The following is an 18,865-nucleotide window of genomic DNA, read 5'->3' on the forward strand; positions in this document are numbered from 1 at the left end:
GTATAACCTTGCTATATTTAAAAAAGCTTTTAATCTATGTATAAAGGTCATAGAAGTAAATTCAGTTTTAAGCAATAATATATTATAAATTTGCCTCAAACAATATATTAAATATTAAAACTCTGTTAAGGAAAATAGCACTTTCACAATTGCAATTAAACTGTTTAAATAGAAAGTTACCACCCCCAGGTAAAAGATAGATACAGCAATAACATGCTGTAAACATTGTTTTGAAAACATGCAATACACTGTTCACATAATTATATGCCATTATATGAGGAATAAGAATTAAATATTCTTCAAAAAACATTGAAACAAGCAACAAATATTTACTTAGCATAAAGTTTATTCACATGTATAAAAAATGTCTGTAATAGGAAATCCATTAAAGCCAAAATATAATCAAGCATGTAAGAAAAATGTATTCAAAAGCGAGTTGCTTTTTCCACATAATGAAAATGCTGGTAAGTACTGAGTTGCCTTAAACTTTTAACTGTTAGGGAAACATTTTTAAACAACAAAAAAAAATGCTGAAGGAAATACAATACGGAAGGTTAAAGATATCAGTATATGTCAGACACGTTCCAAAATGCTACACAGGCAGGATTTACAAAAGAATCTAGTTTTTAAAAAATTACAGAAATTTTAGACATTCTTCTAGTAGTATAAATGCCACATACAATATTTCAAATCAACCAGTAACTAATACAAACTATTTCACATTCAGTTAGAATAAAAAACAGCATGAATAATATGAAATTAAGCTTTCAAACAGCACTGACAAACTTCTTCTCATTAAAAAATTCACTTGTATGTATAGGAAAAGGACACATACACATAACTTATCTGAGAAATAGAAAAAAATTGTTAGAATTTTATAGGCAAACAGGAAACCAGATACAGAGAACACCATTGCTCTAGCTCTTAATTGTTCTGAGGATTTTCACTGTGTATTCACTCAGAGGGCATAATATTAATGGATGCAAAACTCTGACACATAGTTTGTGCTCTCTTTGATTTTTTTCATCTTAAGAGACTATTCTGTGTAGACTTATCTATCCTATTGAAGGCAAAACCCCATAAATGGGTATTTGTCTTTTTCTAGTCTTATTCCTGGTGACTCAGATGATAAAGAATCTACCTGCAATGAGGAAGACCTGGTTTGATCCCTGGGTTGGGAAGATCCCTTGGAGAAGGAAATGGCAATCCACTCCAGTATTCTTGTCTGGAAAATCCCACAAACAGAGGAGCCTGGCAGGCTACAATCGGGGTCGCAAAGAGTCGGACACGACTGTGTGACTTTCCCTTTTCTTTTCCCTTTTCATACCCATATTACATTCATTTCCTGATTGTAATAGAGGGGAAAACTGTCTAATCAACTATGAAGTTTTGTGTCAAGATAGACTTAATGGTTAACACTAACCAGTTACTCAAGAAAGAAGCACACAAAAAAACAAATTAATCAAACCAAAAAACCCACTACCAAAAATACAATAGGAATACAAAAGGGAGAATGGGACAGAAATACATGTCCATTAATATTAAAATATTAATAATTTTATATTAATATTTTCCTTTTAATTATCATAAATATTTGTTGGTTATGATTCTATCACATTTTCTGCTTTATATTTAAATTATTATGGATTGGATTCTCAACATTGGATTCTCTACAAACACCCTTTATTTCATAATCATGATGAATTCCAGATTTGTTCAGGTTAGAGCAATAGTTTTACAGTAAGTGATGGCATATGATAAATCTATGCTGCTGCTGGGTGACGGGTTGTCACAGGCCCTGAAGCTGGATTTACAGCAAGATTTCTGGGAGTCAACTGGAGTAAACAAGTTCATGGAATATTTCAGATTGTGATTCAATAAAAGATAAATCATATCTTATATTTTTATCCATCCTAAGAAACACATGTGTGAGAAAATACAGATATGTAATATATGCTCTTATATACATTTATGTATAAATGACAAATGTCTATACATTTCTCATACAGACTTAGAATTGTTTATACTTTATAATTTGAGACAGTGTAATTCTATCGGTATAAGATGGGACTGAGAAAAATGTGCTTGCTCATTCTAAACCTAGCTCTTACCAACACGTTAGATTTGGGGCAAATTATCCTTGTATGCCTTAGAGTGATTGCTAAAATGATAGAGTTTGCTTCCAATCTTTTTTTTTTTTAATGTTTCCTAATTAGCCTCAGAACCAACATTAAGTGCTTGCTTGCTTTATTTATTTATTGGCTGTGTGACACGTGGAATCTTAGTTCCCTGCCCAGGAATCAAACCCACGCCCCTTGAATTGCAAGTGCAGAGGCTTAACCACTAGGTCACCAGGGAAGTCCTGCCTCTGACCTTTTAAAGAGGATTAAAATAAGGGCAAAGTTACATGAGGAAAAGTGCTTATGTAAAGCCAATATATGACTAGTAATAAAATTTTTATAGGTTATGTAGGTGGCATTAAAAAAACCACTTTTACTAATTGTATCTAAATGTTACTATGTATAAAATAGATAACTAATGAGAACACTGTAGGAGAAGTCTACTTAATGTACTGTGGTGACCTGAAAGGGAAAGAAGTTCAAAAGGAAAGGGATACATATATATATGTATGTATGTATGGTTGACTCATATATATATGATACATATGATTATATATATATGGAGATATATATATATATATATATATATATATATGGTTAACCGAAACAACACTGTAAAGCAATTATAATACTCCAATAAAGATTAATTTAAAACAAACCCAAACACCAAACAACAACAAATTTTGCCAGATGATTTCTTTGCAACAAGTAACCAAAGAGACTCTGAAAATATCAAAGGTAAGGTCTTTAGCAGTCTGTAATGATTAAGATCTTTTTCATCTGGATTAAGATCACACTGTCTTAAAAGTAAGACATACACTCAAATACAGTGTAATATGATTTATACTTTTTCAGCATTTAATTTGGAAGGACCTACCAAATGCCTGTGAGTTTTAATCTCATCTCTCTAAAAATTATAAAACAAAATACAATTTTATAAATGGTATTACATAGAAAAAAGCAATGCCTGGCAAAAACAAAGAACAGACTTTTCTATTTCTCAGGAGTATGTTATTTTTTGAGTTCCTGCAAAGAGGAAACAAATTCACATACACATAAATTAAAATAAATTTGTGCACACACATTCATTGCAGAAGTTTATAGCTTATATTCTATTATGTTTGTAAGGGGAGACTGGTCACATAGAGAATTAGAAGATACAAACTATAGGTCAAAATTATTACCTATGATCTTCTGTGTCCAGACATTAAAAGATACAAGGGATTGCTGGTAACTTTAATCAATATTATTTTGATAGCAGAAAAGTAAGTTACTTCTAGGTTCTCAAACTATTATTTATAAACTTTGACAAATTTTCCAGATTAAGAGTTATGCATAGTCAGATACAGATAACTTAGCAATGAAAATGGGTATGTCTACTCATCGGTAATATGCACAAATTTATCAAGCTCCACTCCATAGGGTCGCAAAGAGTGGGACATAACTGAGCAACTAACACAACAACAAATCTACAACTTTTTTCTGTACAAAGGATACAGACAGTTCACCAGTTTTAGCTGTGACATCCATAGCATTCTTTTGAACAGAACAATGCTCTCTTCTTCACTGCAAGGACACAAAATTCCTTATCTAGCTGATTATCCAATTCAGGTTAAAGATGCTGACATAACTCCAGGGGCAGAGAACACATGCTCATTTCTCCTTACTCCCTACAGTTTGTCCTACACAGCTGAATTGACCTGTCTCTTTTGGTTCAGGGAAAAGAACCACTTAAATAATGTGAATGTCCTATATCACCAAGACAATGAGGGCTTAGTGAGATGGGAGAGACATAGACTTTTTAAATACCCTAAAATCATTTGCTGGCCCAGGATAAGGTGGTGGTGGTGAAACACTCTGTTTTCTGGTCAATGCCACTGCCTGTTCATAAGAAGGTAATCCTGTATCTTCCAATGAAGGTGGCGATGGAGACAGGACAGCCTCCTCTGGTCTTCTGAAGATGATGGAAGGAGTGTGTCTGCCCCTTCTTACGTAGGTGTCTGAAGAACTAAATAGAGAGAGCATTGAGGTCTACGAAAGGCAATATTTTAGGCTAAGAGAGCAATATTAAGAAATCCAACTATTTAGATCAAAGCTGAACCTTCTTTATTAATATAACAAGTTTTATTTTACCCATACACTCTGAATGAGTCTTCGTTTAGTGGGAAGGCCAAGAGCTTTGAAGTCAGTCATGTGTATGAAACAGGATCCTATCATTTCCTAGCAATGCGACCAAAGGCAAGGTAACCTAATGTTTCTCCCTCTGTAAAATGGGAATAATAATAGCTACAATAACAGAGGTGTTTTGTGTGGATTAAGAAAGATTATGTAAGGCATCTAAGCACAGTATGGAATACTGTAATGAGGACTCAAAACACATGAATTCTTTTTTTCTCCTATTCCTGAATTAAAATTTTCTCAAAGTATGGTGTTAAACCAAATCCAGGCTTTGTTGAAAGGTGGTACAACTCAAAGCTAAGAAAATTGATGCCACAGAGGTAATAACATCAGTGGATGCCCATCTCTCTCCTGTTACCCCTGCAACCCTGCTACCTGGTCCATCCCTCCTCAGCAGGGCTTCCATCCCATCATTCTTCTCCACAAAAGGCTAACTTGAAGTCCACTTTCTACTGAATCAACTTCCAACTCCTGTGCCTACTTTTCAAAGCCTCCCTTAATCTAGCCTTGCTTTATTTTATAGCTCTCTGGTCTTGCCAAGGTAGTGTCTTTACTCCCCATTGATCTACACGGATCCAAGCCTAACAATTAGAAAAAAAAACTTTTTAATTAAAAAAAAATGGCTTAGTTCAAGTTACACCATTTTTCACAAAACTTTGTCACCTACACCAGCCAATGAAAACTGAAATGCAATACCAGTCTGGTGTTCCAAAACTACATTTCCCCTTCTCACTTGTGAATTACAAATTATAATTTAAAGATAAGTAAACTGATCCATTTAGACTGTGAAGTTGGCTGTCTATGAAGCATCTATGCAGAAATTAACCTCCTATAGTATGGTTAATAAGATAATTTAAATATATAGATAATCCCGAACCTGTAGTCGATATTTATAGTAGTATTCTTCCTAATAAGAGTTTAGCAGACCCAAAATACTGTACTCTTCTGCAAACTAAATTAATATCAACTTGCCTCATAGAATACCTTTGCTGTTGGAAGTTATAATGAGATCTGAAATTGAAAGGAAAGAGAGGAAAATGGCAGAGGGAGAAGAAAAGAAAAAGGTCTAAGTAAATCGAGGAATTGAATAATCTGCCCTTCAATAGCTGAGAGGTGACTGAGAGCCTCAGAAGTTTACTTAGAGGGCTCAATACAATTCCTCCTCTGTCGGAAATCTGGAATGTACGCATGGTAGGATTGTCACTTGCCACATTCATTAGCTTGTGATGAAAAGTACTACTAGTTTGCTTATAGGAAACAGGAGAGGCAGATGTTTTACTTGAAGAAATAAATTTTTCCACGTTGACCTTCAAAAACTGTTACAGGAACAGTATAATAATATTAAAGTCATTAAGTGAAAAAAAATAAAGTCATTAAGTGTTTTCACAGTGATGTCTTACATATACCTTACATGACTGAAATCAGAAAACACACACCAAGAACATCTCGGATAAGCTGACAACATTATATTATGCCTATCTTCCTCCGTAAAATATAGGGACTAAGAAATGAAAAGATCTTGCTTCCCATTTCTTGGCATGTTTTTACAAAAGAATGAGACAAACTATTCTAACAATGATCTCATTTTTTACTCTTTTCTTTTTCAAAATATTCCTCACCCTTCCCCCACTTCCAGACTTGCAAAATGTAGAAAGAGAACATGTAACTGTTGGAAAAATTTCTTGGGACAATTGATAAAAAGTACTTTAGTCAGTTAGTAAGTATTTAAAAGTTAATCTTAACACAAAGGAATGTCTAGTTAACCTAGTTTGAAGTGTCCCCTATAAAGGGTTGCTCTGAGAATCAAAGTGAGACAGCAGATGTAAAAATGACCTGTAAACGGGACAGCATTCTACTGTACTAAGTAAAACTAATCTTACTTTTAAAATAAGAGATATCTGGGTTTTCAATATTTAATACTAACATACACAGAAAACATGCATAATAATGGCACCTCTTTATTCCATGCTTTGAATTCTGCTTCTAAACTCATGCAGGAAAGAAGCTAGAAGGCTTCAGAGAAAAAAAAAGGCAGAAGGTGTAGCAGTGAAGAAAAGCAGAGAAATGGAAAAAAAATAGGAAGGAGAAGAGAACGATGTTGAGCATGACACCAGACAATGGCTCTGTTCACAGATCTTCAGGGAAATTATTAAATACTGAGGGCATACACATGGGACTTTGGGGGAAAATATTGTAAATGAGATAGAAAAGAAGGAAAGATAAAAGACAAGGATAAAAGATAAAAGACAAGGAAATCTCCACACTGTTTTCCATAGTGGCTGTACTAGTTTGCATTCCCACCAACAGTGTAAGAGGGTTCCCTTTTCTCCACACCCTCTCCAGCATTTATTGCTTGTAGACTTTTGGATAGCAGCCATCTTGACTGGTGTGTAATGGTACCTCATTGTGGTTTTGATTTGCATTTCTCTGATAATGAGTGATGTTGAGCATCTTTTCATGTGTTTATTAGCCATCTGTATGTCTTCTTTGGAGAAATGTCTGTTTAGTTCTTTGGCCCATTTTTTGATTGGGTCATTTATTTTTCTGGAATTGAGCTTCAGGAGTTGCTTGTATATTTTTGAGATTAATCCTTTGTCTGTTTCCTCATTTGCTATTATTTTCTCCCAATCTGAGGGCTGTCTTTTCACCTTACTTATAGTTTCCTTTGTTGTGCAAAAGCTTTTAATTTTCATTAAATAGAACTGCCATATGACCCAGCAATACCACTTCTGGGCATACACACTGAGGAATCCAGATCTGAAAGAGACACGTGCACCCCAATGTTCATCGCAGCACTGTTTATAATAGCCAGGACATGGAAGCAACCTAGATGCCCATCAGCAGATGAATGGATAAGGAAGCTGTGGTACATATACACCATGGAATATTACTCAGCCGTTAAAAAGAATTCATTTGAATCAGTTCTAATGAGATGGACGAAACTGGAGCCCATTATACAGAGTGAAGTAAGCCAGAAAGATAAAGAACACTACAGTATACTAACACATATATATGGAATTTAGAAAGATGGTAATGATAACCCTATATGCAAAACAGAAAAAGAGACACAGAAGTACAGAACAGACTTTTGAACTCTGTGGGAGAAGGTAAGGGTGGGATGTTTCGAAAGAACAGCATGTATATTATCTATGGTGAAACAGACCACCAGCCCAGGTGGGATGCATGAGTCAAGTGCTCGGGCCTGGTGGGCTGGGAAGACCCAGAGGAATCGGGTGGAGAGGGAGGTGGGAGGGGGGATCGGGATGGGGAATACGTGTAACTCTATGGCTGATTCATATCAGTGTATGACAAAACCCACTGAAAAATAAAAATAAAAATAAAAAAAAGACAAGGAGAGTTTTTAAATGTAAATATTCCAATTTCTTCATTAACTCATGAATTTCCAGGTATCCTGCAGCTTGTGGAGAAAGCCATATGAAATAAGATCTTAGTCAAAAGTCCTTGAAAATGGTAAGAACTTGCTGATTTCCTGTTTGTTAAGTAGGTGAAATTAATAGAAACCTCAGCTTAAAGATAGTGGCTTAAGAAAAATTACACAAAATTTTCCTTACTTTCTTTCACTTTTCAAACTTCTCGAGGATTTATAGAACTCTCAGACAATCTCCTTAGTTCCTGCCCATGATCACGTAATGCCTCAGGGACTGTTAGGAATTCCAGCTGGGGGACAGAATTACACTTTACTTTGCCCCGGTCCTCTGCCCCCCTGTTGCTGGCATGTCCTCCTCTGCAGGGGCTTCCCAGGAAGATCAACGGTAAACAATCTGCCTGCAATGCAGAGGACGTGAGTTCAATCCGTGGGTTGGAAGGATTCCCTGGAGAAGGAAATGGCAACTCAGTCCACTATGTTTGCTTGAGAAATCCCATGGACAGAGGAACCTGGTGGGCTACAGTCCATGGGGTCACAAAAGAGCTGGATACAGCTAAGAGACTAGAACAACAGCAACAACCAACGTCCTCTGCACTCTTACTACGGGCCTCCTTTCAGACTTGCCTCTGCCCTCGTCTCTGTCCTTTCATCACACTCAGAAAACTCACCTACTTTCATGGCTTCAGCTTTTATCTTCCAATGGATTTATCCTAATTCCACCTCTATTGCCCTAAACTCTTACCTTAACAATAAAGAAAAAATTTTAATTATGGTAAAATATGCAGAACATAAAGTTTGTCATTATAACCATTTTCAGGTGTACAATTAATGGTATTAATTATATTCACAATGTTGTACAGCCATCATCACTATTTCCACAATCATTTTATCACCTGGTCAATAATGAGCGTCTTTGTAGAATTTGGAACCATAAACAGGGTAAATAAGGATATAGAAGAAATAATTCTGATTGCCTGTTTCACATGTGCTGCTTTTTTTTTTTTTTTAAATAAGGTAGTTCTACACTTTTATCTATACTTACAGATAAGAATATGAATGATAATAACTTTTTACTCTAATGATGTTGAGATTTATTATGCAAACAATTATGGCCTTTAGGAAGCTTTACTAATATGCTGGAATTCAGTTAATAGCAATGTATTAACATTGGCTTGTATTATCATGTCCAACTCTTTGTGACCCCATGGATGGGAGCCCGCCAACCTTCTCTGTCCATTGAATCTTCCAGGCAAGAATACTGGAAGTGGCTACCCATTCCCTTCTCCAGGGGAATCTTCCTAATCTAGGGATTGAACCTAGGTTTCCTGCATTGCAGGCATTCTTTACCATCTGAGCCACCAGGGAAGCCCAGAGTTGGCTTGTTAGTTTTGCAAATGTAATATGGTAACATGAGAGGTTAACAGTGAAGGAACTGGTGAAGGATACATAGGAACTCTCTGTGCCATCTTTGCAACTTTCCTGTGTATCTGAAATTATCGCAAAATAAAAAATAGACTTCAAAATATAGGCAGTCATTTTTTCAGCCATTTAAAAATAACAGTATAGAAAGTATACTAGTATAAAAAGTGAATTAAATATTTTCACTTGATACTTACCCTCGATACTGTTGCCTGTGACACTTGGTGATACAAAGATAGTAGCCAACTAATCCCAAAATAACCAAAAATACTCCAGCAGCAATTAATCCAGTCAGAAGGCCCATAACGTCGATTTTCTCTCTGTTAGCATCTTAAGAGAGATCATTAAACGAACATAAATATAACAACTGAAAAGCACCATCTAAGCACATTATTAAGCATCTAATAATTAACATTGGTTACTTTTAAAAGTCTGTGCCAGAGACAGGACCAGAAAAAAAAAAAAAGAAAAAAGATACACTTCCTAAAAGGCCTAGGTATGGCTTTATTTATTTTTATTATTTTAATCAAAATTATTTATCCATTTTGGCTGTGCTGGGTCTTAGTCGCGTTATGTGGGATCTAGATCCCTGACCAGGGATGGAACCCGGGTTCCCTGCATTGGGAGTTCAGCAACTTAGCCACTGGACCCCCAGGGGAAGTCCCTGATTTATTTTAAGTGTCAAGACTAAGCGGGATAAATATATTCTTCGTTCAACTATACACATTCTGATATTAACTACTGAGAGAAATTTACTAAGCAACTCCAGAGTAGCTATGTATTATAGTCTCCCTACAGCTGAACCCTGCCTAGGAGGAATAAAAAAATCGCTGCCAAAACCAAAACAAACCTGACAAAAAAGCAGCTAGAGATGATCAATGCAGATAAGACAAAGGATCTCCCCTCTCTAGAAGTTACTAGATTCTATCTAACAATCTTAATTTACTTAGTAGCACAAGTATTCCATTCACTTGTAATGGTAAAAAAAGAAAAAAAAAATTAAAATAGCTTACTACTTGAAAGTAACAGTCTTACTTTTATTCTGTGCAAGTCCTGACTTAGCCGAGTTGTTTAAAAGAGCGAATTAAGCCTATTATCTCATTTCCCTAGTATCTCACCAAACTTGATTTTCAGTGTATAAATAGACAAATGCAGCCTTTTCTGTCTTAGATAGCCCTGTGTATAATTGAGAAATCTTCCCCGGATTTACAAGGTATGTATGTTGTGCAACAACCAAACTCAAACAATGAAACTAAAAATGTACTATGATAGAGGGTGGGAAAAAAACATTAAAATTGATTCATTCTTGCCTTACCTGATTTTGTGGTTGGTCCTCTAACTGAATATTCTTGCCAAAATTTCTTCTAAGAGAAAGGTAAAAATTTCCAAGTTTATTTAATTTCTTTAAGGTAATTTCATTTGGTCTCAAGGACCTAGACTAGGGGTGATAAACGCTTGGCATGTGCCATGAGTTGGACACCAGTTCATTCATGCTGGAGCAAGTGACTCACTCTATTAAATAATTAAAGCATTGCCACCCACCACCGATTCTTCCAACTCTGAAATTGGCCAGGGATTTATAGCTAGTGCCAGCTCTTTACCACTGGATCCTGATATTTCTTCCTTCATTGGCCCGGGGCCCTCACTCAGATATCCAGGGACACTAACGAATTAGAGAGTTGATGAAAACAGCAGAGGTGGAAGCTGAAGCAGAGGACTCATGATCGTGTTTGAAAAGGAGTCTGACTTTTTTCTACACTAGGTGAGCCTTCAGTTTGCTAGGAGATTTTTATAGGTTTTTTAAAAAAATTTATTTTTGGCTGTGCTGGGTCTATGTTTGCAGGCAGGTTTTCTCTAGTTGTGGCAATCAGCAGCTACTTTCTAGTTGCAGCATGAGGGCTTTTCATTGTGGTGTCTTCTCTTGTTGTGGAGCACAGACTCAGTAGTTGTGACATACAGTTCATTGCCCCGAGGCATGTGGGATCTTCTGGGGCCAGGGATCGAACTTGTGTCCTCTGCATTGGCAGGCAGGCTTTCAACCACTGGACCAGCAGGGAAGCCCTTGCTCAGAGATTTTATTAAAAGGTATTTACTGATTTGGAAAGACATCCCAGAGACTTTTTTTTTTTAATCCCTGAGACTTTTTAAGTTCAGTGTTACTTTAGAGAATGGAAGCCGCTTTTCAGGAACGGTGGTAAAACTAGAAAATGGGTTTGTGAGAAACAGAACAGAATTTCAACAGACAACTACAAGGCAGAGCAGTCTTTGCTTCCTTTTTCTAACAGACGCAGCAGATAACAGCCGTAACGGGAGGCTGGGGACAATTTGGGAAGAAAAAGAGCTAAGTTTCAGTAATATCTTCATTTGAAGAATACCGAGAGAGGTTCGTATTGACTAAAGAGTAAAATGGGATTCTTGAGGAAGGGGAAAAAGAGCTGGGGTTATTGAAGCTTGGGCTTATTTACAAAAGTAAAGAATCTGGGTCACTTGATAGTCTTAAAGAATATGCCAGATTATAACAGGGACAGTGCTGGCTATTTGTTTTGTACCTTTCAGGATTAACAGATGGAAGTTAATTATATTTTAAGGGAGAAATTCTAAAAGTTTATTGCCAAGCAATAAACTTCTGAATGCAGGGAATATATATTTTATCCTCGGTTTCTAGGGGAGCATATGACACATAGTAGATTGTCAATAAGTACTTGAAATATAAATATAGTCATCAAAAAGCTAAGTCTTGATAGGAAAAATTTCTCTTGAGTTTTGACTGATTGAAGCCTGAGTCAGAGAGCTAACTCAATATCCTGAAGTTTAATTCACTGTGCTTCAAGACTGTCTTTGAGTATCATAAATGTTAAACACAAAATTATAACATAATTGATAATTTGCTAATTACTGTAAACCCAGGGAAGTATAAAGTAAAATCTAAATGGGTTAATTAGCATTTTAAGAAAGTAGAAAGAGATAACAGGTATACAATCCTAATTTTATTTAAGGCATATAATTTCTAATGCCTGAAAGTACCACTTTTTAAAGTACAATTTAATAAACGTCTAATCAATTAACATCATCAACAGAATTACCGTTTTATCTTCATCCACAAAAATCTCTCTGGCTTCCTCATAATTACATAGTTCTTCTGTGCATTCTCTTTCTAGGTCACCGGGAGTGAAGAGCTCCAAATCAAATCTATTATATAGGAGGTGTCTATGTATGAACAGGTTTGCTTCTTCTTTTGATGTAAAAACTAACAAAGAAATAGAAAGATTGCAAACATTGATAAAAATAAGGCAGAAAATTCCTGTTTTAATTATGGGAAGAGCACATAGTTCCTTTGATGTGGTTAAATTACACCCAACTTTCTTCTGTGGTTTTAAACTCTGACAAAATGAAATATCATCAGTAAAGATAATTCCTGCTAAAGATGAAATACAGATATTAATCAAATTCAGGGACATACTTGAGTAGATTATGTCTAAAGTTACCAGCGTAAGTGAAAAAAAATTGAGTTTCATTTTTTCCTCTAGACAATTATTTTTCCAATAAATGACAGGCCAGTCTATGCTATTTCTAAAGCACTGGTTTCCTGTTATTTTGACTGAGAAAAATTAGTCTGGTGTACTGGCAGAGTGTTAGACACAGAAGACACAGATTTTTCTTTTCTGACTTGGCTTAGCTATCAGCTGTATATCCTGGGATAAGTCACTTACATCTCCGGGTTGCCATTTCCTAAATCACCTTTTTTTTTGGCAGTGCTGTGTGGCATGCAGGATCTTAGTTCCCAACCAGGACCGAACCCATGCCTTCTGCATTAGTAGCACAGAGTCCTGACCAAGACTGCTGGACCACCAAGAAGTCCCAGGTGTGAGTCTTAACAGAGCTATTTTGTCCAATATAGCAGCCACTAGTCACATATGGTATAGAGAACCTGAAACGTGGGTAGTGGGAATTGAATGTGTTCTAAGTGTAGAATTCAGACTTAAATTGAAGACAGTGAGGAAAACCACTGGACCATTCAGGTATGACCTAAATCAAATCCCTTATGATTATACAGTGGAAGTGAGAAATAGATTTAAGGGGCTAGATTTGATAGAGTGCCTGATGAACTATGGACAGAGGTTCGTTAACACTGTATAGGAGGCAGGGATCAAAACCATCCCCAAGAAAAAGAAATGCAAAAAAGCAAAATGGCTGTCTGAGGAGGCCTTACAAATAGCTGTGAAAAGAAGAGAAGCAAAAAGCAAAGAAGAAAAGAAGAGATATAACCATTTGAATACAGAGTTCCAAAGAATAGCCAGGAGAGGTAAGAAAGCCTTCCTCAGTGATCAGTGCAAAGAAATAGAAGAAAACAATAGAATGGGAAAGACTAGAGATCTCTTCAAGAAAATTAGAGATACCAAGGGAACATTTCATGCAAAGATGGGCACAATAAAGGACAGAAATGGTATGGACCTAACAGAAGATATTAAGATATTAAGAGGTGGCAAGAATACACAGAAGAACTTTACAAAAAAGATCTTCACAACCCAGATAATCACTCACCTAGAGCCAGACATCCTGGAATGTGAAGTCAAGTGGGCCTTAGGGAAGCACCACTATGAACAAAGCTAGTGGAGGGGATGGAATTCCAGTTGAGCTATTTCAAATCCTAAAAGATGATGCTGTGAAAGTGCTGCACTCAATATGCCAGCAAATTTGGAAAACTCAGCAGTGGCCACAGGACTGGAAAAGGTCAGTTTTCATTCCCATCCCAAAGAAAGGCAATCTGAAAGAATGCTCAAACTACCATACGATTGCACTCATCTCACACGCTAGTAAAGTAATGTTCAAAATTCTCCAAGCCAGGCTTCAGCAGTACGTGAACCTAGAACTTACAGATGTTCAAGCTGGTTTTAGAAAGGCAGAGGAACCAGAGATCAAATTGCCAACATCTGCTGGATCATCAAAAAAGCAAGAGAGTTCCAGAAAAACATCTATTTCTGCTTTATTGACTATGCCAAAACCTTTGACTGTGTGGATCACAATAAACTCTGGAAAATTCTGAAAGAGAGGGGAATACCAGACCACCTGACCTGCCTTTTGAGAAACCTGTATGCAGGTCAGGAAGCAACAGTTAGAACTGGACATGGAACAACAGATTGGTTTCAAATAGGGAAAGGAGTACTTCAAGGCTGTATATTGTCACCCTGCTTATTTAACTTATATGCAGAGTATATCATGAGAAACGCTGGGCTGGATGAAGCACAAGCTGGAATCAAGATTGCCAAGAGAAATATCAATAACCTCAGATGTACAGATGACACCACCCTTACAGAAGAAAGTGAAGAACTAAAGAGCCTCTTGATGAAAGTGAAAGAGGAGCGTGAAAAAGTTGGCTTAAAGCTCAACATTCAGAAAACTAAGATCATGGCATCTGGTCCCATCACTTCATGGCAAATAGATGGGGAAACAGTGGCTGACTTTATTTTGAGGGGCTCCAAAATCACTGCAGATGGTGATTACAGATGGTGATTTAATTATGAAATTAAAAGATGCTTGCTCCCTGGAAGGAAAGTTATGACCAACCTAGACAGGATATTAGAAAGCAGAGACATTACTTTGTCAACAAAGGTCCATCTAGTCAAGGCTATGGTTTTTCCAGTGGTCATGTATGGATGTGAGAATTGGACTATAAAGAAAGCTGAGCGCCAAAGAATTGATGTTTTTGAATGATGGTGTTGGAGAAGACTCTTGAGAAACCCTTGGACTGCAAGGAGATCCAAACAGTCCATCCTAAAGGAGATCAGTCCTGGGTGTTCATTGGAACAACTGATGTTGAAGCTGAAACTCCAATACTTTGGCCTCCTGATGTGAAGAGCTGACTCACTTCAAAAGACCCTGGTGCTGGGAGATTGAAGGCAGGAGGAGAATGGGACAACAGAGGATGAGCTGGTTGGATGGCATCTCCGACTCAATGGAGATGAGTTCGAGTAGACTCCGGGATTTGGTGATAGACAGGGAGGCCTAGCGTGCTGTGGTCCACGGGGTCATAGAGAGTCGGACACGACTGAGCGACTGAACTGAACTGAACACTAAGTATAAAAGGGACTTCAAAGACATGGTTAAGAAAAATGTAAAGTATCTCAGTGTTTTCTATTGCTTATATTTGTAATATTAGGTTAAACATTTGAAATATATTGGGTTAAATTAAACGCTTTATCAAAATTAATTGCACCTATTTCTTTTTACTTTTTAAAATGTGGCTACTAGAAAATTTTAAATTATTTACGTGGTGCACATTGTATTTCTATTGGCCAGTGCTATTCTAGCAGCTTCATTTCTATTTTATAAACAAGATTTTTGAGCTATTTGAACCAAGGAGGGGAGCCAGAATGGGTTCATTAGTGCTAGTTTTTTTGAGAAATATTCTAAAAAGGTAGACTATTCTGTCCTGTGACAAAATGTTAGTTCTTTCCTCTTCTTTGTTCTTGTAGATTTTATGCAACCACGAAACAGAATGAAAAATTTTCCAAGTCGCCATCATTTCTCATTGGGATTCTTATAATGACCCAACTGAAGGTCCTTTATTTCCCTAGTTACTTTTCACATCTCCGTTTGTTATATCTCATTTGCAGAGAGCACTGGCTTCTGTGCTATACACCTCTCCAGAGACATAGCTACTATGCTAACTAACACCTAACGAATACTAATGCTAACTAGTACTGCTAACCAATACCTCTGCTCTTGAACTCTCTGTTTCTACTTCTGTCATAGAGTTTATGGAGATTATCAGCTTACACCCTGCCTCACCCACTAGATGAAGCAGTCCACGTGGACTTCCAGGTAAGAATACTGGAGTAGGTTGCCATTTCCTTCCCCAGGAGATCTTCCTGACCTGGAGATCAAACCCAGGTCTCCTGCACTACAGGCAGACTCTTTTTTTTTTTTTTTCATTAAAAAATTTATTTTTTAATTGAAGGATAATTGCTTTACAGAATTTTGTTTCTGTCAAACCTCAACATGAATCAGCCATAGGTATACACATGCCCCTCTGTCTTGAACTTCCCTCCTAGCTCCCTCCCAATCCCACCCTTCTAGGTTGATACAGAGCCCCTCTGAGTTCCTGCAGGCAGATTCTTTACCAACTGAACCACCAGAGAAGCCTTTTAAATACACACACTTCCTCATTTACATTTCCCACAGATATCTCCAGCCTTCTGCACTCAAGTATGATCTCTAAATTCCTTCCATAGTTTATGATGTCCTGGAGAGTATCTTTTATGCCTATATCTTGTGATATACTCAGCGGGCTGAGTATGGATCATCAACCTTATATACGAATGGACTTACATATATGGTACAACGTGGAAGGCACCAAGAAGGATCTCCTTGCAAATCTCTGTTCCACTAACTACCTTATCCAGTTGCTTAGGATCCTGTGGTCAGTGTTTGATTCCTTAAGGTTAAGATAGTGCCCTATTTTAACACACACACAGTCTCCTAGAAGGCTTGAGACATTAAACTGTATTAACCATTATTAGCATTATGATTAGGAGTTTTAGTGCAACAGATCCTCCTCAAAAGAGAATGAGAGTAGGACCTGATGAGAATGAATGTGGGACAGATATGTTTGGGGAGGTGGATCCAAAACATTGGCACCAGGTAGGGAAGCACAGCGATTTGGCAGGGAGAAACGAAAGTCAAGTTTTTTTCTTTCCTGTGTTTTCTCAGTTAGGCTTTCAGAATGTGGGCAGGAATCTGTTTATGACATGGAGACCACAAGGTGTGCAGTTCTAGGTTCAGTTCAATTCAGTTCAGTCGCTCAGTCATATCCGACTCTTTGCCACCCTGTGAATCGCAGTTTGCCAGGCCTCCCTGTCCATCATCAACTCCTGGAGTTTACTCAAACTCATGTCCATCGAGTCGGTGATGCCATCCAGCCATCTCATCCTCTATCGTCCCCTTCTCCTCCTGCCCCCGATCCCTCCCAGCATCAGGGTCTTTTCCAATGAGTCAACTCTTCGCATGAGGTGGCCAAAGTATTGGAGTTTCAGCTTCAGCATCAGTCCTTCCAATGAACACCCAGGACTGATCTCCTTTATGATGGACTGGTAGGATCTCCTTGCAGTCCAAGGGACTGTCAAGTAGCAAGCCCCAAACCTAATCTCAAATCATCTAACTTTACCCAGATAACCAGACATTAAAAAGTATAAAAGGACCTTAGAGATCACTCCACTCCTCACTCCCTCATCATTTTAAAAGCTGAAAGGGGGTTAAGTAACTTGCCCGGAGTCTGCTAACAAATCCAGACTAGGTCCGGGACTCCTTGTCCTTCTTTCCAGGAAGAACAACTAACTATGCTCATCAGAATTACCACATGGCCTCATCTAGAGAAACAGCACTCACTGATTTTCAGAAGTTGAAACAGTTTTTCCATTCAGTTAACTACCAACCTGGTCTTAAATACATATTTACAAAAGTAACTCTCAGAAATAAAAACTGCAGTTAACATAACAAACCACAACATTACCAAATAAACCACAAATTAAAGCGCATTTTAGCGCTTCTACGATCGATGAGGGGCATGTAATCTCAAAGACTACACTTTCCCGTTTGAGCCCTGGAATACAGGTCTTGGGACCTGCAGCCAGGCTTACCTTCTCTCGCATGGCTAGACTCCTCCGGACTTCTTGTGCAATGAGGAAACGCGAAGGTAACTGCGGGCAGTTGGCTGAGGAGCACCAGGAGTGGAAACATAGCCCGGCAACTGTCAAACAAACTGAAACAAACCAACCAACCAAAAACACAGGTCAAAAGTGCCCCCAGCTCAGCAGTTTAAATTCCTATGGGAACGAGTCACCGACCTGTTGTGCTCCAAGTCATCGCGTGACTGCGCCCCGCGCGCGGTTTCGGTCGCCAGGGTCCGACCCGCGCCCGGAAAGCGGCCCCGAGAGCTCCGGGGGGACAAATGCCGCCTCCCCTCCATCCACCCGTCCACCATCCCTGTCCCCACCTCCCCAGCCCCCGCCCTCCGGGCTCTGCGGCCGGCCGAGCGGGCGCCTGTCGCCGCGGCGACCCTCTGCGTGGCAATCGGACCCGGTCCGCCGAGGAGGCCCCCTCCCAGCCACCCATTCCCTGCCGGGGCCGAGCCTCCGGGCCCCCGCACCTGCAGCTCCGGGCGCATGTTCCAGCAACAGCCGGGCCGGAGTCCCGTGCTTCGGTTGTCCCTGCGGCCGCCAGACCCTCGGTCTCGGCGCCCCCCGAATCCGCGCCTTGCTCTCCGCAGGACGGGAAGGGCGCCCTCGCTCGGGCCGAGAAAGAGCCTGGGGTTCGCGGAGGGGGCGCCCTGGCCGGCTCCGGGACGCGCGGCGCGAGTCCTGCCTGGATCCCGGGAGGCCGCAGAGTAGAGCGGTGAGAACCGGAGAAGGCAGCTACCTGGCAGCACCTGGCCGCGCTCCTCCCCGCGGGGGCCGGCGCACCTGCGGCGGGCGGGCGGTTGGCTGGCGTCTCCAGGAGCCGCGCCTCGCAGCCGCCGCCACCTCTTTCTGCGCTAAGCCCTGGGCGAGTCCGGCCGCCTGCAGCCAGTTCTGGCCCCGCCTTGGCGCGCGGGTGGCGGGTTTGGGACTGGTTTCTAGACCCCGCGTCCTCCGCCGACTCTGGGCAGCTTGAGTTCCTCTCCCAGTGCTAAACAGAAACCACCTGCTGAACCCTCCCCTCGCCCTGGCGCGTCCGGGGATTTTCGATTTGGGTTTCACTAGGCGACGAGCTCCATCTTAAGATC

General features: G+C 39.2%; 1 protein-coding gene across 1 annotated transcript; it reads right to left on the reverse strand.

The window, feature by feature from the left end:
• Nucleotides 1-338: 338 nt before the first annotated feature.
• Nucleotides 339-18,383, reverse strand: PRRG4 (proline rich and Gla domain 4). The gene is made up of 7 exons (XM_065944811.1): nt 18,251-18,383; nt 17,742-17,863; nt 15,835-15,837; nt 12,189-12,352; nt 10,421-10,469; nt 9,303-9,435; nt 339-4,128 (listed from the first exon to the last, which is right to left on the reverse strand). The coding sequence occupies exons 2-7, from the start codon at nt 17,839-17,841 to the stop codon at nt 3,894-3,896; spliced, it is 684 nt and encodes a 227-aa protein (XP_065800883.1). The 5' UTR covers nt 17,842-17,863; nt 18,251-18,383; the 3' UTR covers nt 339-3,893.
• Nucleotides 18,384-18,865: the final 482 nt, after the last annotated feature.

Source organism: Muntiacus reevesi, chromosome 9, assembly GCF_963930625.1.
Source record: "Muntiacus reevesi chromosome 9, mMunRee1.1, whole genome shotgun sequence".
NCBI classification, from domain to species: domain Eukaryota; kingdom Metazoa; phylum Chordata; class Mammalia; order Artiodactyla; family Cervidae; genus Muntiacus; species Muntiacus reevesi.

Bases quoted from the DNA above. Each gene is read 5' to 3' on its own strand.
- PRRG4 (XM_065944811.1), bottom strand. From the start codon at position 17,841: ATGTTTCCACTCCTGGTGCTCCTCAGCCAACTGCCCGCAGTTACCTTC. The intron at 10,470-12,188 runs GTAATTCTGTTG...CCTTTCTCTTAG, and splicing joins TTGTGGATGAAGATAAAACG to AAGAAATTTTGGCAAGAATA. The intron at 4,129-9,302 runs GTAAGTATCAAG...CTCTCTATTTAG, and splicing joins CACAGGCAACAGTATCGAGG to TTCTTCAGACACCTACGTAA.